This window comes from Pelobates fuscus, chromosome 3, assembly GCF_036172605.1.
Source record: "Pelobates fuscus isolate aPelFus1 chromosome 3, aPelFus1.pri, whole genome shotgun sequence".
Lineage (NCBI taxonomy): Eukaryota > Metazoa > Chordata > Amphibia > Anura > Pelobatidae > Pelobates > Pelobates fuscus.
Genome location: NC_086319.1, coordinates 372,762,627 through 372,783,298, shown reverse-complemented (window position 1 = coordinate 372,783,298; position 20,672 = coordinate 372,762,627). Strand labels below are relative to the sequence as shown.

Sequence of the window (20,672 nt, the reverse complement as noted above, 5' to 3'; positions counted from 1 at the left end):
AAAATAACTACTAATTCTCTAAATAATGATGGAGCCAGTAGGCGGTGCTTGGCATACGGAATTGGAGAAGATCCATTTATTTATTCTGCATAACACAGCAGAAAATCAAAGGATTGTACCAACGAGTAAACACCAACCATTGTGATATACTTAAAATCTGGTGTAATGCTCTCACATTACTGTCCTGGCATTATTTAGTCTCTGTTAATATTATATATATATATATATTTATTTGAATGCCCATTCTATAATGGTACAGCACGGCATAGTATGTTGGTGCTATGGAAATGCTAATAATAATTTCACTGGCATTACTGTTGCTACAGGACAGGGCCGAGCAGTGTATGGGCTAGAACTGTGCTGGAAATAAAGGGAACTCCAATTAGCTATCTCCCTGTGATTGAAGGAGAGCCCACATTATGAGACTCTGGTGACCGCTAGGAACGTTTTTGTTGCTGTTGTTCTTTTATGACACGCAGCCTCTTAGAATGGAGGTTCTTTTTCCATCACTTCATACCCCAGCAGATGCCATCTTAAAGGCACCACGTTGTATAATTATTATGGATGAACCACATCACCATATGTTAATGAAGACAAGCAGGATAAGTCTTTTAGTATTGATTTTTAAACTGATCTGGTATTAGGAGGCAGGGGTGGATGGCAGTGAAAGATGTCTGTAAGAAAAGCAGACATAATGGCGCAAATTAAATTTAAAAATCTAGATAGAGGGAGGGAGACAGCAAAATAATGGGGGAAATCCATGGCCTATATAAAATCTAGTATATAGAGATTTGGATTTATTATTTCATCTTTCTTTGTTCTTGGATCACACTTAGAAATAGTTGTTACCTTGTCCTTCCCACTGGATTCTAAACTTGGCCATATCTACTCATCTGACCTGTATACAGCTCCACCATGCAGAGGGCTCAATGTGGTAAAGACTGCTTCCTGTTCTACTCAAGTAATTCTGATTTTCCACTTCTCTGCATACTGGGCTCAAACTGGGTACATTATACGCATGTAGAAATTAACGCACTTTATTTATTACTAATGGGGTGGATTCCATGCACTGGCCAACACTAACCCAAATCCAACATGGTGTAAATATAGCTATGCAGCCTATGGGCTCTTAACAGTAACACATTGAAGGATGCTGCGAAGCAGTTTTAACATAGGCAAATTTATTGTATCTCACTTTAACATTGACATAATGAAAAAATGAGCAGCATTATTTGCAGAACTCAGAGGAAAACATCTTTCAGTTGGTGAGATTTCTACAGAAGACCACAATTAATCTTAACTTCAAATATAATCAACAATGTATCTTCAATCTGTGCTGTAATACAGAGGTACTCTGCTGATCCTCCCTATACTGTACCATTCCCACTCAGTAGATCAGTTAACTCCGGCTCAGTGTCTCTGTTGCATGGACACATGCAGGAGTTTACCCTGATAAGACTCTGCTAAGAATTCCTTACTACAGGGCGACGGTTTCTGCCTAGGAGGTAAAGTGACACGCCAACCTTTTCTGCCTTGGCTGCAGACTGAGGATTCCTGATGACTCTCTCGTTGCTTAAGATTGAGAATTCCCTCTTAAGCGCCAAACTGCAGGCTGAACTCTTGGCTGTTTATCAGTTACATTGCTGACAGATTATTTAGAAAAAGGATAAAAAAATTACTTGAGCTCATTGGTGCTCCCTCTTTAGAGTTGTGCCTGTTATTTCTCTGCTTGTGTATAAACATTCCGGTGTGCTCGATCAGCACAGTGTCACCACGAGGATACTGCACATGGAGGTCACAATGTTTTGCTTTTTCAGCAGTGAGTGTTCCAAACTTCTCTGAAATCTTCTATATACAGAGAAGGGGTGAAGAGTTTGGAGTGGACATTGAGTAAGTGTGTCAGCTGGGTGCATACAGTGCTTTCTGTTTATCACGTTAACGATCAGACAGTTAGTGTGTGATTTGTACTAAAATACTTTAGAATTATAATATAATGCTGCATACTGGGAAATCTCTGCAAATCTCATTTACTCCTTCTTCTTTAGCAAGCCTTGACAACTGCAACTCTCTCCTGATCAGCCTACTGCAAGACTCCATCAATCCACTTCACTGGCCAAATAGTTGTGTGGAGAGGCATAGCAGGGTATATATGGTACAATGTATATTTTTGTGATAATTCTGTTTATTTAAGATAGTTTCTAAATGGTTTCTCTACTGTGCATGATTTTATTTGTATCGTCCTAAATGTTCACATAATTCTGACTTGGACACAATATTTAAACCAGATACCCATTATGCATCATTACGCAGAAGAAGCTCCTGACCCTGGAACTTATGTTAGTGGCCGAACTTGCAGGAGGAACAGGGTCAGTGGACATGGTACCGTCCCTACATCTAGAAGAGCAAAGACGTGATACCTTGCGTATGTTTGCATGTATATGCCCTGGCGGTGCCACACACTGCACAATGCCAAACATGTGCATTACATTTTCTAATGCAAAGTATTTAGTCACGTGTGTGTGTGTGTGTGCGTGCGCTCGTTATGAATGTCAGGAAGATGAGAAATAACAAAAGTGAAGGTGTTTAAAGAGAAACTGTAAATTCGGTAGAAGTGCTGGTTCCTCATTCTTTCACCCCTGTAAACACTATGGCAGCATTTACAGGTAGAAATAATGCAGTAGAGGTATTTATATTACAGTTCGAGTTGTGGTGAGCCCAGTTTACCATGGGTGTGCCCATACCTATAACAGAGTAATGCCATACATTTTCTCAAGCACTGCATGTTAACCAATTTACATCCATTACCCGGGTTTCAAGTTCCTTTTACACTAATTTATACAGATACGGATGTAAACAAAATGATGTTGAAAGTTTGGAATCACCGTTTCGTTTTCCCCACCATTTTGTGACATCTTACTTAATTGTATAGGAAACAGCAGAGAGGCTGCAAAGCACATGACAGCATCACGGCAGCAGGAAACCCTCTGAAGCTGCATTAAGCTGTAGCTCAGACACAACACAGATGGGAAAATTTGAGAAAATTTGATTAAATGACTTTTATGGGTGTAATTCACATTATCAGCGCATTGGTGACAGACTCTACAGTCAGCATCTGGAATTGTGTTACTGCACTTTGTAAGAACGAATAAAGCTTTTTAAGTGTTAACCCTTCTATTTTCTACAGGCGCCTGAAACACAAGCTTTTGAATCTCACTCTTTATTTGCAAGACTCTTTCTTTACATTGTGCAGTACTGAAAGCAATCATTTGACACCATGTAAAATAAGACCAGTAGCAGTGTGCCTCCTCTTACCTGATTGTCAGTGTGATTCACAGTGAAATATCCAACGCATACAATAATTTCATGGAGAAGCTCCTCACACGTGTACTGAGAGCAAAACCAGAGCAAGGAACTGATCACATGGCGAAAGGCAAGAGAAAGGCCTTCTGCACCTACAACAGACTGAGAGAGGAAATATCCTGGGTGAGAGAATACTCTGGAAATGTATCACAGTGTATGCTTTACCAAGGAGAGTTCTAACAGTCCACTGAACCTAGGTGAGGTAAAATAATCTACATATCTGCTAGGCATCAAAACAAAACTTACCGGTGAAGCGTTATTATCGAGCCGTGATAATAAGAATAAATAACAGAGCCATTTTTATTCACTACACTGGGGCTAGGTGGGACAAAGCAGCAATAGATGTTTAGGCATAAGGTTTGAAGATAACTTCTAACAAATACATTGGACATCCAATAGTTACAGTCCACATCACACTAAATGGAAGATCCCCTAAACCTTGATGCCACAGGGTCACCACATGTCATCTTTTCATACAAAAGACCCGATAGAATATATATTTTTTTCGTTTACTTTTTCTGCTTGCTTACCTATTTCCTTAAAGAATTCATTTTGACCCTCAAATTGTTTTTTTTCTATGTCATAATGCATTTAGTTACGGGAAACAAAACGCACTTGTATAACAATATGTAAAGGGGTCTAGTGCATATTGCCATAAGACAGTTACCAATACAGCAATACTAAGTAATACAGTGAAAGCGAATAAATAAAACATGATTAAAGCTGCTTAAACTGAGACCCTATCAAAACTAACACCTCTATAAAACTGATTTGAGGCATATGACGTGATTGTGACAATTATTTTGCTGGAAAGATAGGCCTAGGGCAGAAACTTTGAATGCATCCACCACTACAACTTACAGTCTGAATTCAGTCTCCAAATCTTCTTCTCCTGACCAATTCTGCAGGTTTTACCATTGGAGAGGCCTCATCCGTGCATTTGCTCATTTCACCGCTGGAATGGTATAAGTGAGATTTCACAGCATACTCATGGCCTTTCTGATGAAACATGTTGCATCTGTCTGCAGAGCAGAAACTTCTCTGATTTTCTTATTTTTTTGGGAGAGGAAGGCGGAGAAAAATGGACTTGGAATCCACTACGAGACCCAGAAACAAAATACCTGTTATGTGGGATAGATGCAACTTTTCCCAGTTGATCAACCATCTGTGATCTTGTAAAGTCTGGATTGTGGTTTGGATGTTCTCTTTGATTAAAGTTAGCTTACAGGATGCAATTGTCTAAATAAGGAACAATAGAAATAGCCTTTTCTAGAAGATCGCCTGCCAAAGGGAGAATCTTCCTAAAAATTGTTGGATCTGTGATTAGACAGAAAGGAAAGTTCTTAAATTGAAAATGTAATGCCTTTTTAGTGATTTAGTGATTTGATTGCAAATCTTAGATATTTTCTTGACTCGACTGCCTTGGAGACATGTAGATTGGTGTCTTTTAAATCCAAGATTGCCATATAGTCCCCTTTGTGTAGCATATGGGTAACTGATAGAAGTTTCCATCTGAAACCTTTGATACTGAATAGACCTTTTTACCCTTTTTAAATCCAGGACAGGATGAAAAGCTTGATCTTGTTTTGGTAAGAAAAAGTCTTGAACAAACTCCTTGGAATTCTTGTTGCTTTGGAACCTTCTTGATGACGCCTTTCTTTAGAAGAATGAAGGCTTCAAATATAGAAGCGCCTCTGCTTTAACTTAGCTGAGTAGAAAGAACAAAGTAACTTTGGAGTGGGTTTTCCAGAAACTATTTTGTATCCATTTCTGATTGTGTTTAATTCCCATGCATTTTCTGTTGCAAGTTCCCATGTTTGAATAAATCCCTGCAATCTTCCTCAAATCTTCATTCTGGTGTCAAAACGTCCCCGTCTTGTTCTGTCTGTTGCTTTGTTTGACATGTGTGGCAGACCCTGTCCTATTACCGAACCTTTTCCCCTGAAAGAGCTGTTCACTATCTCCCTGGTTCACGAACATCTACTACCGAACGCTCCCCCCGACAGCTATTTGGCCGTATAAAATACAGAACGGTCAAAGGTACTTAGCCGCAAACTCCCTGGAACGTTAATCGGCTAGGTGACATTGCGGCTCCTGGTTACCTTAATCCAGTGTATTAACCCCCTTACTGACCTGCCAGGAGAGCGCTACTTGGAGTGATGGTACTACAGACTAAAAGGAAAAATTGCTCCCATTCGTTTGACCGCAGAAGCTCCTGCTATTTGACAGGTCCCAGCCACAATTATGCTGGAAATATTTTGGGCTTAGCCCTCGTGTGCGGCTGGTCAAAACTTTACCCTGGTGGCGATCAAACAATTCTTCATAGATTCGGGAGCTATTTGGCCAACTTCGACTCTCGGGCGAGAGCTATCCGGGGATGGATGATATGTAGGGTTCTTGTGTGTTTTCACTGTGTTTTGGGGGTGTTTTTATGTTAGGCACTCTGTATCCGAGACACAATTAGTTTAACGGTTTTCAACTCGATTATCTTCTGGACACAGAGGTGCCTGGGGTGGCATACAATGGAGACCCTATGCTGGGGGTACTGTGTATAAAAGACCAAGCCTGCGGAATAAAAATCATTGTGTGGTCTATTTACTGGGGGGGATCGAGCTATGCACTAAAGAACGCTTCTTCCAGCTTCGAGGATATTCGGCGGAGACACCCAGTTGGGGTATTGGAACTCTGTTCCAGTCATTAAGTCTGGTACTGCCTATGAAAGTTGCAAAATCGATGAGAATATTAAAAAGATCTTTAGTTTCAAGAGGAGAACCTTCTGTTCCACCTATATCTCCTGTCTTGATTAACAGTCCTTTGCTTTCTGAATTCTAATTTAAATTTGCTTTATAAATTCTTCTAATGGAGAACCAAACAGTTTAATCCTCTCAAAGGGCAGTTTGCACAAGTCTTTTTCCCAAGATCTGAGCCATAGTGCCCTTCTGGCCACTGATGATTATCCCATGTTAAGTGAAGACAGCTTTAAAACTTCCTTGACGTGTCACACAAAAATTTATTAGCCAGTCTGATGTTTCTGAGAAGATGACATAATTCTTTATCCGATCCTTCAAATATACAATATTCCAATGATTGTAACCACATGTTCTGAGCTCTCGCCACTGAGGCTCCTGCAATAGACACATTACACTGGAAAACACTGGAATTTTTTGCAAGAAGTCTCAGCCCATCAGCTGACCTATTTGTACGTCTACCTTAAGCAGAGCCTCCCAATTCTCAGCGTCTTATAACTTAAATGTTTGCTTAAAATGTTCTCTCAGGTTCCATTCCCACTAAAAGAGCTCCAGGTGTATGGGATGTACCATAAAATCCTTTTCTTTTTTCCCCTCTATAGAATCTCCCTCCTGTGTAATTGCTATATCATCTTAAATGAACCTATTAAGTTCCTCTGGCTGAAAACCTGAATGCGAACTTCATTCTTGACTAGAGCCTACGGATAACAAGGAGCGGGAACATTCACAGATTCTGCTTCTTTTTCTTATTGTAATAGGTCTGTCCAGGACAGATAGAGCCTCCTTGTTTTTTTTTTTTTTTTTAATTCTTTATTTTAGCATAGACAGTTACAATGCAGTTTTGGTTCACTTCATGGCTTACGCAGAAGCCTATTGGTAAAAGGAAGTCATTTGGTAACTGTCTATTTTGCTGTTGTGATAAACATAAATAACATACACATTTTTATAAGAAAAGAGTGATATCGTGATGTTGGGACAAGTGCTGTGTGTGCCGTAGTGGTGTTTAAGGATGTGCAAGCGTTGCTCTGTTTATATATTGTAATGTGTTTGGTATGATACAGGTTGGACATGAATAGTGGGGTAGACTGTTAGTGCGTTTGGGTGCATACATACTGAGCGGTTACGGATGCGTGTGTCGTGCCCCATAGGCAGATATTCACATTCTAACAGGGGACATCAGTTTGCAAGGGCATGACATGTCTACACAATGCACTATATAGTAAGCTATAAAGTTCTGTGGTAAATATCCGCGGTGGTAGATAACAAGATGAGCCTGTAGGAAAAGTACTTGGTACGCAATTTAGTTAGCGTTATTTAAAATCTAAACGTTTTGGGCTGTCAGTAAGGTAGGGTATCTGTAGGTCGAACCGTCTGAGCATAGGAGAACTTTAGGCAACTCTACATAAGAAGGGACATATTATACAAAAGCCTAGCTTTACGGAGCTAAAAAAAAAAAAAAAAAAAGAGTGCAAAATTAAAACGTTGTGGGCAATCATATTCATTAATATCTCCCGTTGCCTTGCCACCAGTTTATCCAAAGAGGTAATGAACGAGTATAAATTACATTATATGTTCGAGCGGTCTTAATCTGGAATTTTAGTGAGTGTCGGGGTGAGTCACCGTTTGCGGGGCCTATGGCGGTCCCTACTGGTCGGACCGTATAGCGGCTTGTGTGCCGCTAAGGTTCTTGTCCTGGTAGGGCTTGCTAGTGACTCTTATGGAGTCATGATGCATACATGTGGGGTATGGCCGGAACCCCGGTAGCATTGGCTGGCCTCCCCAGTGGGATGAGTATAAGCCTATTGACTAAGTGTGTGGGCGAGGGTCGTGGGTTAAATGAGACTGAGTGACAAAAACTGTTGATGGTCCCTGAGGGGTTAATATAGACATTTTGGTGCCGTGCGGCATCGAGACAGTCACTATCGGCCCATTGGTAGGGCTCGTTTGAGTCTCTTACGGGTTGAAGCATAACAGAACCAAAAAGAGGAAAAACAAAAAAACAAAAACAAGAACAAGGGGGTTGGGTTAACCGGAGAGTTTATATCGTTCCCATGAGTCCTCATTACTCCGCCGTGGTTTCGTGGAACTCTGGAGCTTCGATGATAAAGTAGGCTGTGAGAGCACGAGAGTCTCTTTATGGGGGGTCCTCCCGCCCCTTCTGGTGTGCGTCTCCCGTAGGCCTGTTTCTTCGTTTCTGCTGTGCAGCGGTGTTCACTGTGTTCTGGTCCCCCAGCGTGTGCTGCTCCGGGGGGGTCGGTGCTAGTATATTGAGTCCTTTTAAAAACTCTGTATGGTCTTCAGTGGCCGACAGGGTGTGTATTGCATCCCCCTGCGATACCACCAAGGTTCCTGACAGTCTCTAGTGGTATTTTATGCCATGATCCCGGAGTGACCGGGTGATGGGTGCGAATTTACGCCGTTCGAGTAGGACAGTGAAAGGCAGGTCTTCGTATAGCAAAATCCTATTGTGTGCAATCACCAGATTAGGGTTCTGCCTAGATCGTGCCATGATTGCGGTTTTCACTGCAATGTCCCTTAAGACTACAATGATGTCATGGGGTGCGTCCGCGGGTGCTGTGGGGGCCTTCCTAATCCTGAAGGCCGACACTAGTGGTGGCCGTTCACCTTCTGTCCGGATTCCCAGTGCCTGCAGGACTTTAGTGGCATACTCGAGTAAGGCTTCTTGGGCTATCGATTCTGGGGCCCCCCGGATTTTGATATTTTTTCGTCGGTGGCGCGTTTCCAGCGAGGTCACCGTGCGTGTAAGTAGTTGTACTTGGTGTGTGAGGGCAGTGACCCGGGAGTCGGTGTTAGTAATCTGTTTCCCTCTCTCCTCCTCTCGGGATTCTATTGCTCCCATGCGGTGGTTCAGGCCTCCTATTTCCTCCTGGACTCCTGCGAGGTCCGCTTTCCACACCTCTCTCAGGTCCCGTAGGAGGTTTTTTATGTCCCCCTTAGTGGATGGGGACTGATCGGAGTCGGATTCCGCTCTCTGGTGCACTCCGCTGTGGGTCTTATGAGTTTTATGGGTCTCATCCTCCCATGAAAGCTCCGAGTCACTTGAGCTGCGTGGCTCCACAGGCGCCATGTTTGTTCGGGCTTGCTGCGGCGGCCTGCAGAAGGACAGCCTGATGTCTCCGTGTTTCTGACCCTCCGCTGGGGACGTTTTTCTGTGTTTTTTGCCCATCTCTCTCGGAAGGGTGTTCTAGGTGTCTAGAAGGTAGGTTTTGGGGCTCTGGCGTGATAAAGTCAGATTTGGGGTCTCTGGAGCGGGAGCTCTGCAAGTATGCGACCGCTCAGTAGCTCAGCTAGCCACGGCCCCCCGAGCCTCCTTGGTTTTAACGGCTGATTCCTTAGTCTCAAATGTTTGTGAGATATTTTCTTGAAACCAGCTAACAAATCACTGCATTTCTTTCTGTTTAGGCTTCTCAAGTGATTCTGTAGACCACTGGTTACATGTTTTCTTCGTACATCAATCTGGCAGCGGGTAGCGAACTCGCTAAAAGCAAAGTGTTTTTACATTTTGCCTAAAGTTAGGAAGAGAATGGGCATTTTGTCTGCTGTAAACAATTTATCTAGTGAAGCTAGACTAGACATCTGAAAAACATAAGAATACTGTGTAAAAATGCAAAAGATACCAGTCATATAAAAATAAGCTAGAAGGCTTTTAGGAAAAGACCGTAATTTACCCCACCTTAAAGACCTCAGGAGAGTGTGTGTGATGGCATGGTAGACATGTTCTGACAAGCACCCTTTGTGTCAGACAGGCTAGCACAAAATAAATAGTCTAGGCGCAATTCCAATTTTTGGCCAAAAATTGTGTGCATGTGCAGTAACGCAATCGGAAGTTCGATGAAAAGAAGCCCTGCCGGGCTTGCGTTTCACCTCTGGAGCAGACTCCGAGTCTGATTGTGGATTGGTGCACCACCTGCAACTGCCTACCTATAGAGCTTAGCCAGGAAACGGCCCATAAAAACTGGAACTCCTACAAGGTCTCCGTAACCTTGTTCTGTTCGGAAGAATATGCCAATGTAGCTTGCAGCCTGGGGAGTTATCAGGCAAAATTTCCCCAAGCCGCTAGAAGGACAAGTAAGAACTGGCGACTTACAGAGGTACTCGTCCAGCCATAGGAAGAACATACCACAGTTACTTCTGCTATTGGACAGGAAAATACAGTTACACCTTGATATGTACACCAGCTGATAGAACCCTCCTTACAGTGGAGAACCCTTGAGTTTTGCTTAATTCACTTAAGTCCACCTAGTTACCTGAAAGGCTTGGAGATCAAGGGTAGCAAAGCTGTTTAGGAACCGTAAGCTGTGAGATGCCACTTGGATAGTGTTGTGCTCATATGTCTCTTTGGAGCTGGAACCGTTGGGATCCGAGGTTGTGCTATGAAACAATGCACAATACAACATGTGCAAAACACCTACAAGGTCTGAACTCTGGAGAGAAGCTGATAGTCCAGTGGGATCCTGGGACGCTTCAAATATATCTGAAGATCTGCTTAAAAAAGAAACAAAAAACAATAGACAATAAAAACTCAGGTTTTGCAACTACAATACATGGAATGACATATCATTTGGTTGTGGGTGGTAGGACATGAGTCAAAGAAGAGAATGTCCTGTTGCCTATTAATAACACAAATCAGCAAGTCTGTTTTAAAGTTTATGTATTTTTTTCATCCAACACATTGCACACCTTTACAGTTTCTAAAGTGGTCTTAGAAAGGAAAAATTACAAACCTACCTCCCTTTGGGGTTCCATGTGAGTTGTAAAGAGTTTACTAGACTGGCTCCATCACAATATTCAATGTATAACATTGTGTTACACTAGATGGACCATTTCAGATATAACAAGGGTTCCTTTTGTTGATCCACATAACTGCTAGTCCATATAACCCCATCATAAGTAAAATATTTCTTCTGAAATGATCCCTAAAATGCCCTCTATACTCAATCCATTTTATAACATACAGAGAGCAATATAGCTATCATTGCATAACTCAATTAAAAGCATTCATAACTCAATAAAAACAGTAAAATAAGACTTTCTAGTGTTCTACTATTGGCCTGTTTTTGTCTAATTTTTGCTTGTTTTCCCCTCTATGTATCAGATATTTTTCTTTATGGGCCAAGGCTGTCTTTGGATATGTAACCACAGATGTAAATGTTTCAGACATTCAACCAGATTCTAGCTAGGTTGCTACCGTTATGTTTACATTTATGGGTTCACAGTATGCCTTGGTGGTTCCCACTGACTCCTGTTGGTTTGGGATGTCTGCTTTGATTATCTATATTCTGGATTTATTTTAGGGAAATGTGAAAGGATTTATTCAGATGAAATCAAAATAAATTAGAGAATGTAAAGTATTCAGGTCTGTAAGTGCAATGAACTCAGGGCACATACATTGAACTTAGAAACATCTATTTGTGAAACCTTGCTACTATTAGTTGGTCATAGTCTATTTGTGTATCACGTAAACATCTTCTTTGAGGTCATATTATAAATCCTCTTGCACTCAGAAATCCTGCAGTGATATCAAATCTGATTGTCCAATATCAAGACTGATGGCCTATTCCATCAAATTCTCCTATTAGCTTCTGGCAAGCCATGGAACATAAATGGTAGCACAAAATTCCAATCAGACAGACATGGAATTAGGACTATTATAGATACATGTAATTTACTACAATTAAAGAATCCAGATAAATAAAGGTTTCAAAAAGGCTGTTTCCTCAATATGAACTGGAATGATACTGAGTTTATGATAGGTGCTGAATTTCTGACCTATCTAAAAAAGTAAATATAGAAAAACCATTGTGTACTCAAGGGAGACAGTACACAAAATCAACTCTTGGCTAAAGCTTACATAAGTACACATTGTTCTATTATAACCCCCATCCCCCAATATTATTTACTTGATTACTTGGAGAAGTAAGAAGGGCATTGTTTTCTTTACAATATATTTATAAGGGTGTCATATAAGGGCACACATTGTATGAGTTCAATCCCTCATACAATATCTGTGGACTGCTAAATAAGTGGAGATTGCCGCCGATATTACTTAGTCACTTTGCCCAACACATTCAACATACCTTTTTGTCACAGACATGCACAACCTGCACAGCTGCTCCAACAGGGAAGTTGCCGCCTGCAAAAATGCTGACACTTTGGGGCTCTCATCAAGAGGACCTTGTATGGAGAGAAAGCAGCCACACAACTTGTCAACCAGTCCGATATTCACCATGTAACTGAGGACGAGGAAATAAAACACACTGTTACCCAACAATAAAGGTAGTCTCAATAGAATATGAGCACGAACAGAAATCAAACATTTAAAAGAAAATGATATCACTAACAGACCAGTCCACGTCAATGCGTAAAGAATTACCTAATTACATCTTGGATGCGGCTGCTCAACGAGTCGGCCAAGGATGCCTTACTCTTGGTGTCTGGCCTTATTTTGGTAATGTCCGTCTTGTCACCTCCGGCTAGTAGTGAGTTGTAGTTGATGCTTCTGAAAATCCGAGAGCACAGAAGAAGAAGTCCAGTTGTCACACCTTCAAAGACCTGCTTGTTAACACTCCTTCCTAGGATGGTCTTATCTTCATCTGGCACAAATAACTGTGGACAAATCGGAGCACTGTTAGAGAAGCCTATATACTGTGTGGAATAAAACATCACTTCAGAGTGTATTCATCAAACATCTTAATTCTCATTTAAGTTAATGTAAGCTCTCCTCATAATTAGGTCAAAGTCAGTATTGTCTCAAATGCCTGACAATATATCCATAAATAATAGTGACTCTTAGCATAGCTATATTTAAAGTAAGGAAAAAATAATCAAACATTTTAGCATACAAGTTTTCTTCTTGATCATTATCATGTTCTATTTTTTTATGTTCAATAGAAAAAAAACCCGAAACATAGTGGTAGGGTGCCACTGAATGCTTGCTGTGGGATTTTGTTAGTAATAATCAAATAAACAGAGTATTTGATGTTCACACCTGCATATTGTGGTGCCCAGGGGATTTTAAAGAAGGGATTATATTTAGTGCGCATTACATGAAGTTAGAAAAGGTCACGTGCAATAAGAGATTTGAGGGAAGTAGCGAGAATATCAGGTTAATGTGTTGAATATCGACAGATGCCAGTTTAGCTGTGCCAAGGTTTTAGGTAAATGGGTATCACCACAAAAGATAACAAGCATTGTCTCTAACTGAGCAGCAGGGGATCATGGGTAGAAGTATGCCGTCGATCAAAGCACTTTTAACAGCTTGCCGGTAGCAGAAAAAAATGAATACAATGTATCTCGCGTATTAAATGCATGAGAGACGATGGTATACTACCTTGTTTCTCAACCTGTGTTACGTGTACCCCATAGGGCAGTGTTAAGTTTAGCGGCAAATTTGAATTTAGTTTCAGTCAGATTTTAGTCATCTGAATTGTTTTAGTCGATTAAATCTAAAATATTTTAGTCTACAAAATTAACACTGCCATTGGGTATGCACCAAAAGCAGGGAATATGTCAAAAGCTTGGTGGCTGACCACCTTATGGGCCACCAGGTGGGGACCGACTATGCGCTAAGGCAGAGTAGACACCTGCTTGCCAGGACGGCAGCTGCATACTCTGCCCACATACAGTGTCCGGGGGGAGGCTGTGCAGTGATGCCGAGAGCCGGGTTATGATGTCACTCCGACCACATCACTATACAGCTCACGAGGGAGCAGAGCAAGAAGACCATAAAGATGACAGCAGACACACCATTTATTTGATATACATATATATTTCTCATTTTACATTTAAATTTGCACTGTGCACGACTAAGTGCACAATCTGGAATACATTTCAGTTTAAATGTTTTCGTTAATTAAAACATTACACATTTTATTTGCATTTTCACTGTACATTCATACAACTTTCCAGCGTTTTGGAGATGTTCACGTCACTGCTGGACTTACTATACATTGTTTTGAACTATGCACTATGTGAAATTATTGGCATGAATGAGTCACTCCATCTTTCCGTATGAGATTGGCTATGAAGGGGGAGATAAACTCTGTATTCTGTTGAAGCGAAGATCGTTAACAATGAAGAAACGTCTTGCATGCAGTGATTAAAAGGTTAGCATCGCAAGGCAGGAATCTGAACAATTAATCTATTGTTTGTGATAGTGCTGCTCCTGCAACACAAGCGAACACGTTACAACAAGGTGCACTGAACACATACAGACATGCCTTGGCCTTTCAGCGTTCAATGAAGGGTTTCATGGCTAGAAGCATTATTTTTGGTAAAACAGAAGGATGGGGTGTAAGGCCCTTGACATCACCCACAGCTCATGCTCTGATCTTCGCTGCTGATATCAGTATTTTATAGGGGGATTTCGACATTCAAAAATGTGAGAGAGCAATCAGAAGGAAATACTTCTAATTTTCTATTGAGATATCAATAGTTTGGTGTTACAGCATCTTTGCAAGTTTTGTGATCCCTTATTCAATTAATGTAGATAATGAACTTGTATACACTTCAGATCATCAATCAAAGCCCAAATAAAGTCTGGATTAGCAAAACGTGGTGAAAATCACAAAACTGGAAACAAACAAGCAATCCTGTGGAAATTAAGTAACTTATATGAAATGCGACTTTGGAAATTCCTAATAATTGCCCATTGGCAGTGCTCCGAACCAGCAAGCAAAACGTTAAAATAATAATGAACATAAAAAAAAGAAAATAAACTCAAGCTCCTTTTAACGAAACAGAACCTGGATATATGGGCCTTCCTTTGTGTCCTACCATAGCTGGTCGATAATAGAGTGAGTTGAGGGTTAATAATAAAAAAAAAAAGTGACTATTCATTATTAACCCTCTCACTACCATCTGAATTAACTAGTCAATGGGTAGCATCCAGCAAGGCTGAAATAAGATGAACATTCAGGTTAATTTGGAAGCTGTATTACACAAATCTGATCATTGATAAATGATGTGACTAATGTCCAAATGACCCCAGATGGTTAATAATTATGAATGTTTGTGAAAGTCTCTAAACATTTTAAGCTGCAGTTATATATTAACATATTACATATATAGTAAGCTTGTTTGAGCAGGGCCCCCAATTGTGCGTCCAATTCGTTACAAATACTTATCTGTTAGTCTACCCATTGTCCAGCGCTGAGGAATTTGTTGGCACTTTATTAATATATTGTGTATATGCACAACACACACAGAGACAAATACACATAAATAACGTGTTTTAAAACTTTATAAAATATTCTATCAAATGGTCAAATTGCATTTGCTCTACAGTCCTCCATTTTCATTTAAATCTACACTGAAGACTGTATGGAACACCGAAGATTGCTGGGAAAAATCCAGGTTCTAGCAGTGAAGGAGTTAAACTTGGGTGGATGCAATTGCAGAATAAATGTAGCATCCCCCGTCTCTCTTCCAACAGAATATGTGTTTCTATTACAATATTGTCTGTGGCCGTAGCCAGAGGGAGAATTTATATAAAAACAAGAGCTGTAAGACATCCGCAGTTCAGGAGGAAATCTTTCTTCAGCTCATCAGAAAATCCCTAACTAAAGCGTGAGCTTTCAGGAACAAAACTTACAGAACGTCATTTTGGTTCAACATAGGAATTCCTCAGGCTCACTATTCAGGTGACACACAGGTCAGAATTTCAATCCTCATGCAAATGATTAAAAAGCACACTTTGAATTTCTGAATATAACTCTACAACATATTTGATGGCTACAAGACCACTCTGTGCTTATATCAAGAAGTTAAGAAAATCACTATCAAGTAGATATACCTCCAATGACTAACTGCATGCATTGGGAGGATGTCTTAAAAGTGCTTGCAAAAGCCGCAGCTCTTACAAACCGAAGCCTTTGCAAATTCTCTCCTTTTGCCCTGCAATAGACTTTTCACAGGTAAATGATTCTTATTGAGAAGCCTCTGAAGCCCCCTTGCGCATGTGTGCGCTCATACACACACTGCACAGCATTCAGAAGAATGCTGGTCTGATCTGAGGTCTGAGAAGAGGGAAGTACTCAAGCAGAGCACACCTGCTACTTCCGTTAGCTCAGGGGAGCTAACGGAAGCCAAAAGTAAAACTCCCTGGCTGTTTGATTGATAGCCAGGGGAACGTTTCATTATTTATGAACAAAGTGCCTTTTTAAATGCTCCTCGCCCATAAAGCACTCCAGCAATTTAATTTAAATATATGCAGTGATCTGTCTAGTATGAGAAGAAATACAATTCTCAATATCCTGGGTAAATGGTGACTGCAGAGTCATATTTTTGTAGGGTAAAAAAGACGACTGACATTTAAAAAAATCATATTTACTTCAGGCAATGAACCCCATTGTGTAAGGGATAGAACTCTACTGAGACGGCTCTTCTCAAAGTTACTAACGACCTAATCGCAGCTAAATCCAAAGGCCACTACTCCATACTTATTCTTCTTGACCTCTCTAATGCCTTTGACACCGCTGATCATGCTCTCCTTCTTCAAACTCTTCAATCACTTGGTCTCTGTGACTCTGTCCTCTCGTGGTTTTTCTCTTATCTCTCCCAACGCTCATTCAGTGTCTTCTTTTCTAATGATACCTCCTCCTCTCATCCTGTCTTGGAGTCCCCCAAGGCCCCCCTGGGACCCCTTCTATTTTCACTTTATACTGCCTCTTTTGATAAACGTATTACCTCATGCTGATGACACCCAGCTATATCTCTCCTCCCCGGACCTCTCCCCTGCCGTCCTCCAACGTGTCACTGCTTGCCTTTCTTCCATCTCTGACTTGATGTCCTCCCGCTTTCTGAAACTCAATCTCTCTAAAACTGAGCTCTTTGTCTTTCCTCCTCCTAATACTGATCCTCCTCTTTCGCTCTCCCTTCAAGTTAGTGGTATCCACTAAAGTCCATCCTTGCAAGCTGCTGTCTTGGCATCATACTTGAGTCTGGCCTCACCTTTGAGACTCACATCCAGTATGTTGCCAAATCCTGTAGATTCCATCTTAAAAACATAGCCTGCATCTGCTCCTTTCTTACGTAACATGCTACCAAGGAGCTTGTCCATGCATTAGCAATTTCCCGCATGGATTATTGTAACCCTCTCCTAATTGGTCTTCCCAAAAGCCGTAATGCTGCCATCAGACCGATTTTACTCTCTAGTCGGTCCTCACATTGGCTTCCTGTATCCTATAGGACTCAATTCAAAGTGCTAACCCATACCTATAAAGCACTGAACAATTCTAGCCCCTCTTATATCTTTTCACAGTTCTATAGGTATGTCACTTCTCGGTTCTCTCTGCTCTGCCCGTGACCTTCTCCTGTCCGTTGCCAAGTCCCGCCGCCATCAGACTCTCCCGTAGTCTTCACTCTTTTAAGAAGTGCCTTGAAACCCATCTCGTTAGGAAAGCTTATGGCCTCCCAGAGTAACCTACACCTTACATACCGGTCTCTTGTTCTCTCATAAAGGGCAGCACTTTAACCCCTTAAGGACACATGACATGTGTGACATGTCATGATTCCCTTTTATTCCAGAAGTTTGGGGTTAAAGGCAAGTCCATCTATGGACCAACAATCAAAAGGCGGCTATATTCCAAGTGCTGCCTTGGAGAAAAAGACAGAAAAAAGCCTAAAGGACCTAGGTTACTACATGGACATTGAGACTTTTCCCCCAAGATGAACTAGGAGGTAACAATACCATAACAACTACAGAGTTCTGCCCGTGTTGTCTTCAGCTTGTCCTTTTTTTAAGATTCGTTCACTGATAAATTGAGGGTAAATTAACTAAGCAACTGAAATGAAACTTTGCTTAAACTGTGCCCAGATATCAAGCTTCCATGTGTTGGTGACAGTCCCTACTTTTACTTATGTAGAATAAAAAAAAAAAAAAAACCCTGCAAAGTGACAGCGCTGCTTTCTTGAAGTGATCATTTGTAATACGTAAATAGAAACTGTGCGAAGAGGTTTGTCTTTGCTTTGGGAACAGTATAACACACATGCTGTTTGAAGTGGAGAAAAGTCCTGTAAATCAACTGACCAATGAATCTGGAGAGCCACTATACAAATATTCAAGGTGCCTTGGAGAAGCCAAGTCACTTAAGCAAATATTAATCTGTAAATATATTTTAATGATCAAATAATTATCTGTGTGCTTTTACCTCATCTTTCCATCGGAAGGTTAATGTATTTAACACACACAAACACACACACACACACACTCTCTCTCTCATCTCAGAAAAAGGAGAATGCTAATGAAAAACCTCTAAACATGCACAGGCCTTACACGTAAATGTCTCTAAACAGTCCAAAATCTGCCTAATTCAAATGGCGTAATGTAAATTATTCAAACTACATACATAACTTTTCAATTAACAGACTGCTTGGCTCGGGGACAGATTTGAACACCGGATTTTAAAACAAATGCATATCTGAATTTCTTATGATTATGAGGTCCTGATAAATTAGGAATGAAATGTGAAATTAAATATTCAGTGGGGTTTGTAAATAACGCTGGCTCTTGATAGATTACAGGCTCCCTTTATGAGAATATCTCTCTGTATTTAGAGAAAAATGTACTTGTGAAGACTGTAGAGGAGTGGGATCCTGGTTAAATGGTCTACGAAATCATCTTGCCAACATTAGATATCTATTTGCTTATAATATGCTGAGAAGGCAGATTAATATCATAGAATAACTCACCACTGAGCTACTGTAAACAGCATGAACCAGCCCTTCAAAATACAACTTTACAGCTTTATGTGATACTGTCATAAGGAATAATGTATTCCACGCTGGCACCACAACACATTCTATTAAGTGATTAAGTGAATATATTCTACGTATATAAGGACATGCCCAGGGCCGGATTAACATAGGGGCTGATGGAGCTGCAGCTCCAGGCCCAGGCCCATGGAATAGGCTAATTAAAAAAAAAAAAAAAAAAAATAATTTTTTTTTTTTACACACTACTCTTAGGTTTGCCACCTGACAGGTTTTTTTACTGGCACAGCCGGTATTTGAGGCTGCCTGGCCGTGCCGGTATTGCAGTAATACCGGCAATACAAATGCAGGTAATTTTCTCAGAATAAATGGAGATTACTCTGCAATACCAGCACCGGCCAGTAGGGGTCACTGTGTGTGGAGAGAGGCAGGCATAAGAAGTTACATCATATCCCTGCCTCTCTCTACTACTCACTGATCCGTGGTCCAGACAGTCCAGACAGCAGCTATACAGCTCAGGTAAGGGAGGGATGGGGGAAAGGCAGCAGGGACACATGGGGACACTGAGACACTAGGGTACACATGGGGACACTGAGACATTAGGGGACATATGGGGACACTGAGACACTAGGGGACACTGGAAAACATGGGGACACTGGAAAATATGGGGACACTGAGACACTAGGGGACACTGAGACACTAGGGGACACAGACACTAGGGGATACTAAGACACTAGGACACATGGGAACACAGACACTGCGAGACCTGGGGACACTGAGACACTTGAGGACACTGGAAAACATGGGGACACTGAGACACTAGGGGACACTGGGACACATGGGGATGCTGAGACACATGGGGATGCTGAGACACATGGGGATGCTGAGACACATGGGGACGCTGAGACACATGGGGACGCTGAGACACATGGGGATGCTGAGACACATGGGGACGCTGTGAGACATAGAGACATTGGGAGACACTGAGACATTGCGACACAGAGACACTATGTTCCCATGTCCCCCAGCCAGTGTCCCTAGTGTCTCAGTGTCCCCAAGTCTCCCAGTGTCTGTGTCCCATGTCTCTCAGTGTGCCTAGTGACCCTATATGTCCCAGTGTCCCCATGTCTATGTCCACAACTGTCCCCATGTCTCCCCAAGTGTCTGTCTCCCAGCCAGTGTCCCCTAGTCTCCCAGTGTCTGTGTCCCTAGTGTCTTAGTGTCCCTAAATGTTTTAGTGTCCCCATGTCTCCTAGTGTCTCAGTGTGCCGTGTGTCCCCATGTCTCCCAGTGTCCCTATATGTCCCAGTGTCTCCATGTCTATGTCCACAACAGTCCCCATGTCTCCCAGTGTCCCCATAAAGTGACATGGGGACACTTTATCAGGAAGTATTACTTTACTGAGAGGGTAGTGGATGCATGGAATAGCCTTCCAGCTGAAGTGGTAGAGGTTAACACAGTAAAGGAGTTTAAGCATGCGTGGGATAGGCACAATGATATCCTAACTATAAGATAAGGCCAGGGACTAATGAAAGTATTTAGAAGATTGGGCAGACTAGATGGGCCGAATGGTTCTTATCTGCCGTCACATTCTATGTTTCTATGTCTGTCTCCCAGCCAGTGTCCCCTAGTCTCCCAGTGTCTGTGTTCCCATGTCTTAGTGTCCCCAAATGTTTCAGTGTCCCTGTGTCTCCCACTGTCTGTGTCCCTAGTGTCTCAGTGTCCCCATTTCTCCCAGTTTCCCTAAATATCTGTGTCCCCATGTCTCCCATTGTCCCCGGGTCTCTCTGTGTCCCCATGTCTCTCAGTGTCCCCAGTATCCTAGTGACATGG

General features: G+C 41.6%; 1 protein-coding gene across 3 annotated transcripts in view; it reads right to left on the bottom strand.

Annotated features, from left to right (window-relative positions):
• SCAPER (S-phase cyclin A associated protein in the ER) overlaps positions 1-20,672 on the bottom strand; it is a 292,144-nt gene that overhangs the window by 30,120 nt on the left and 241,352 nt on the right. For 2 of the 3 annotated variants that reach the window (XM_063449439.1, XM_063449441.1), the window contains exons 25-28: positions 12,502-12,734; positions 12,206-12,361; positions 10,376-10,613; positions 3,313-3,462 (exon numbers count right to left, since the gene is read on the bottom strand). In XM_063449439.1, coding sequence (XP_063305509.1) covers positions 3,313-3,462; positions 10,376-10,613; positions 12,206-12,361; positions 12,502-12,734 — 777 coding nt within the window. The remainder of the gene's footprint in view (positions 1-3,312; positions 3,463-10,375; positions 10,614-12,205; positions 12,362-12,501; positions 12,735-20,672) is intronic. The other variant, XM_063449440.1, reaches the window with a different exon arrangement.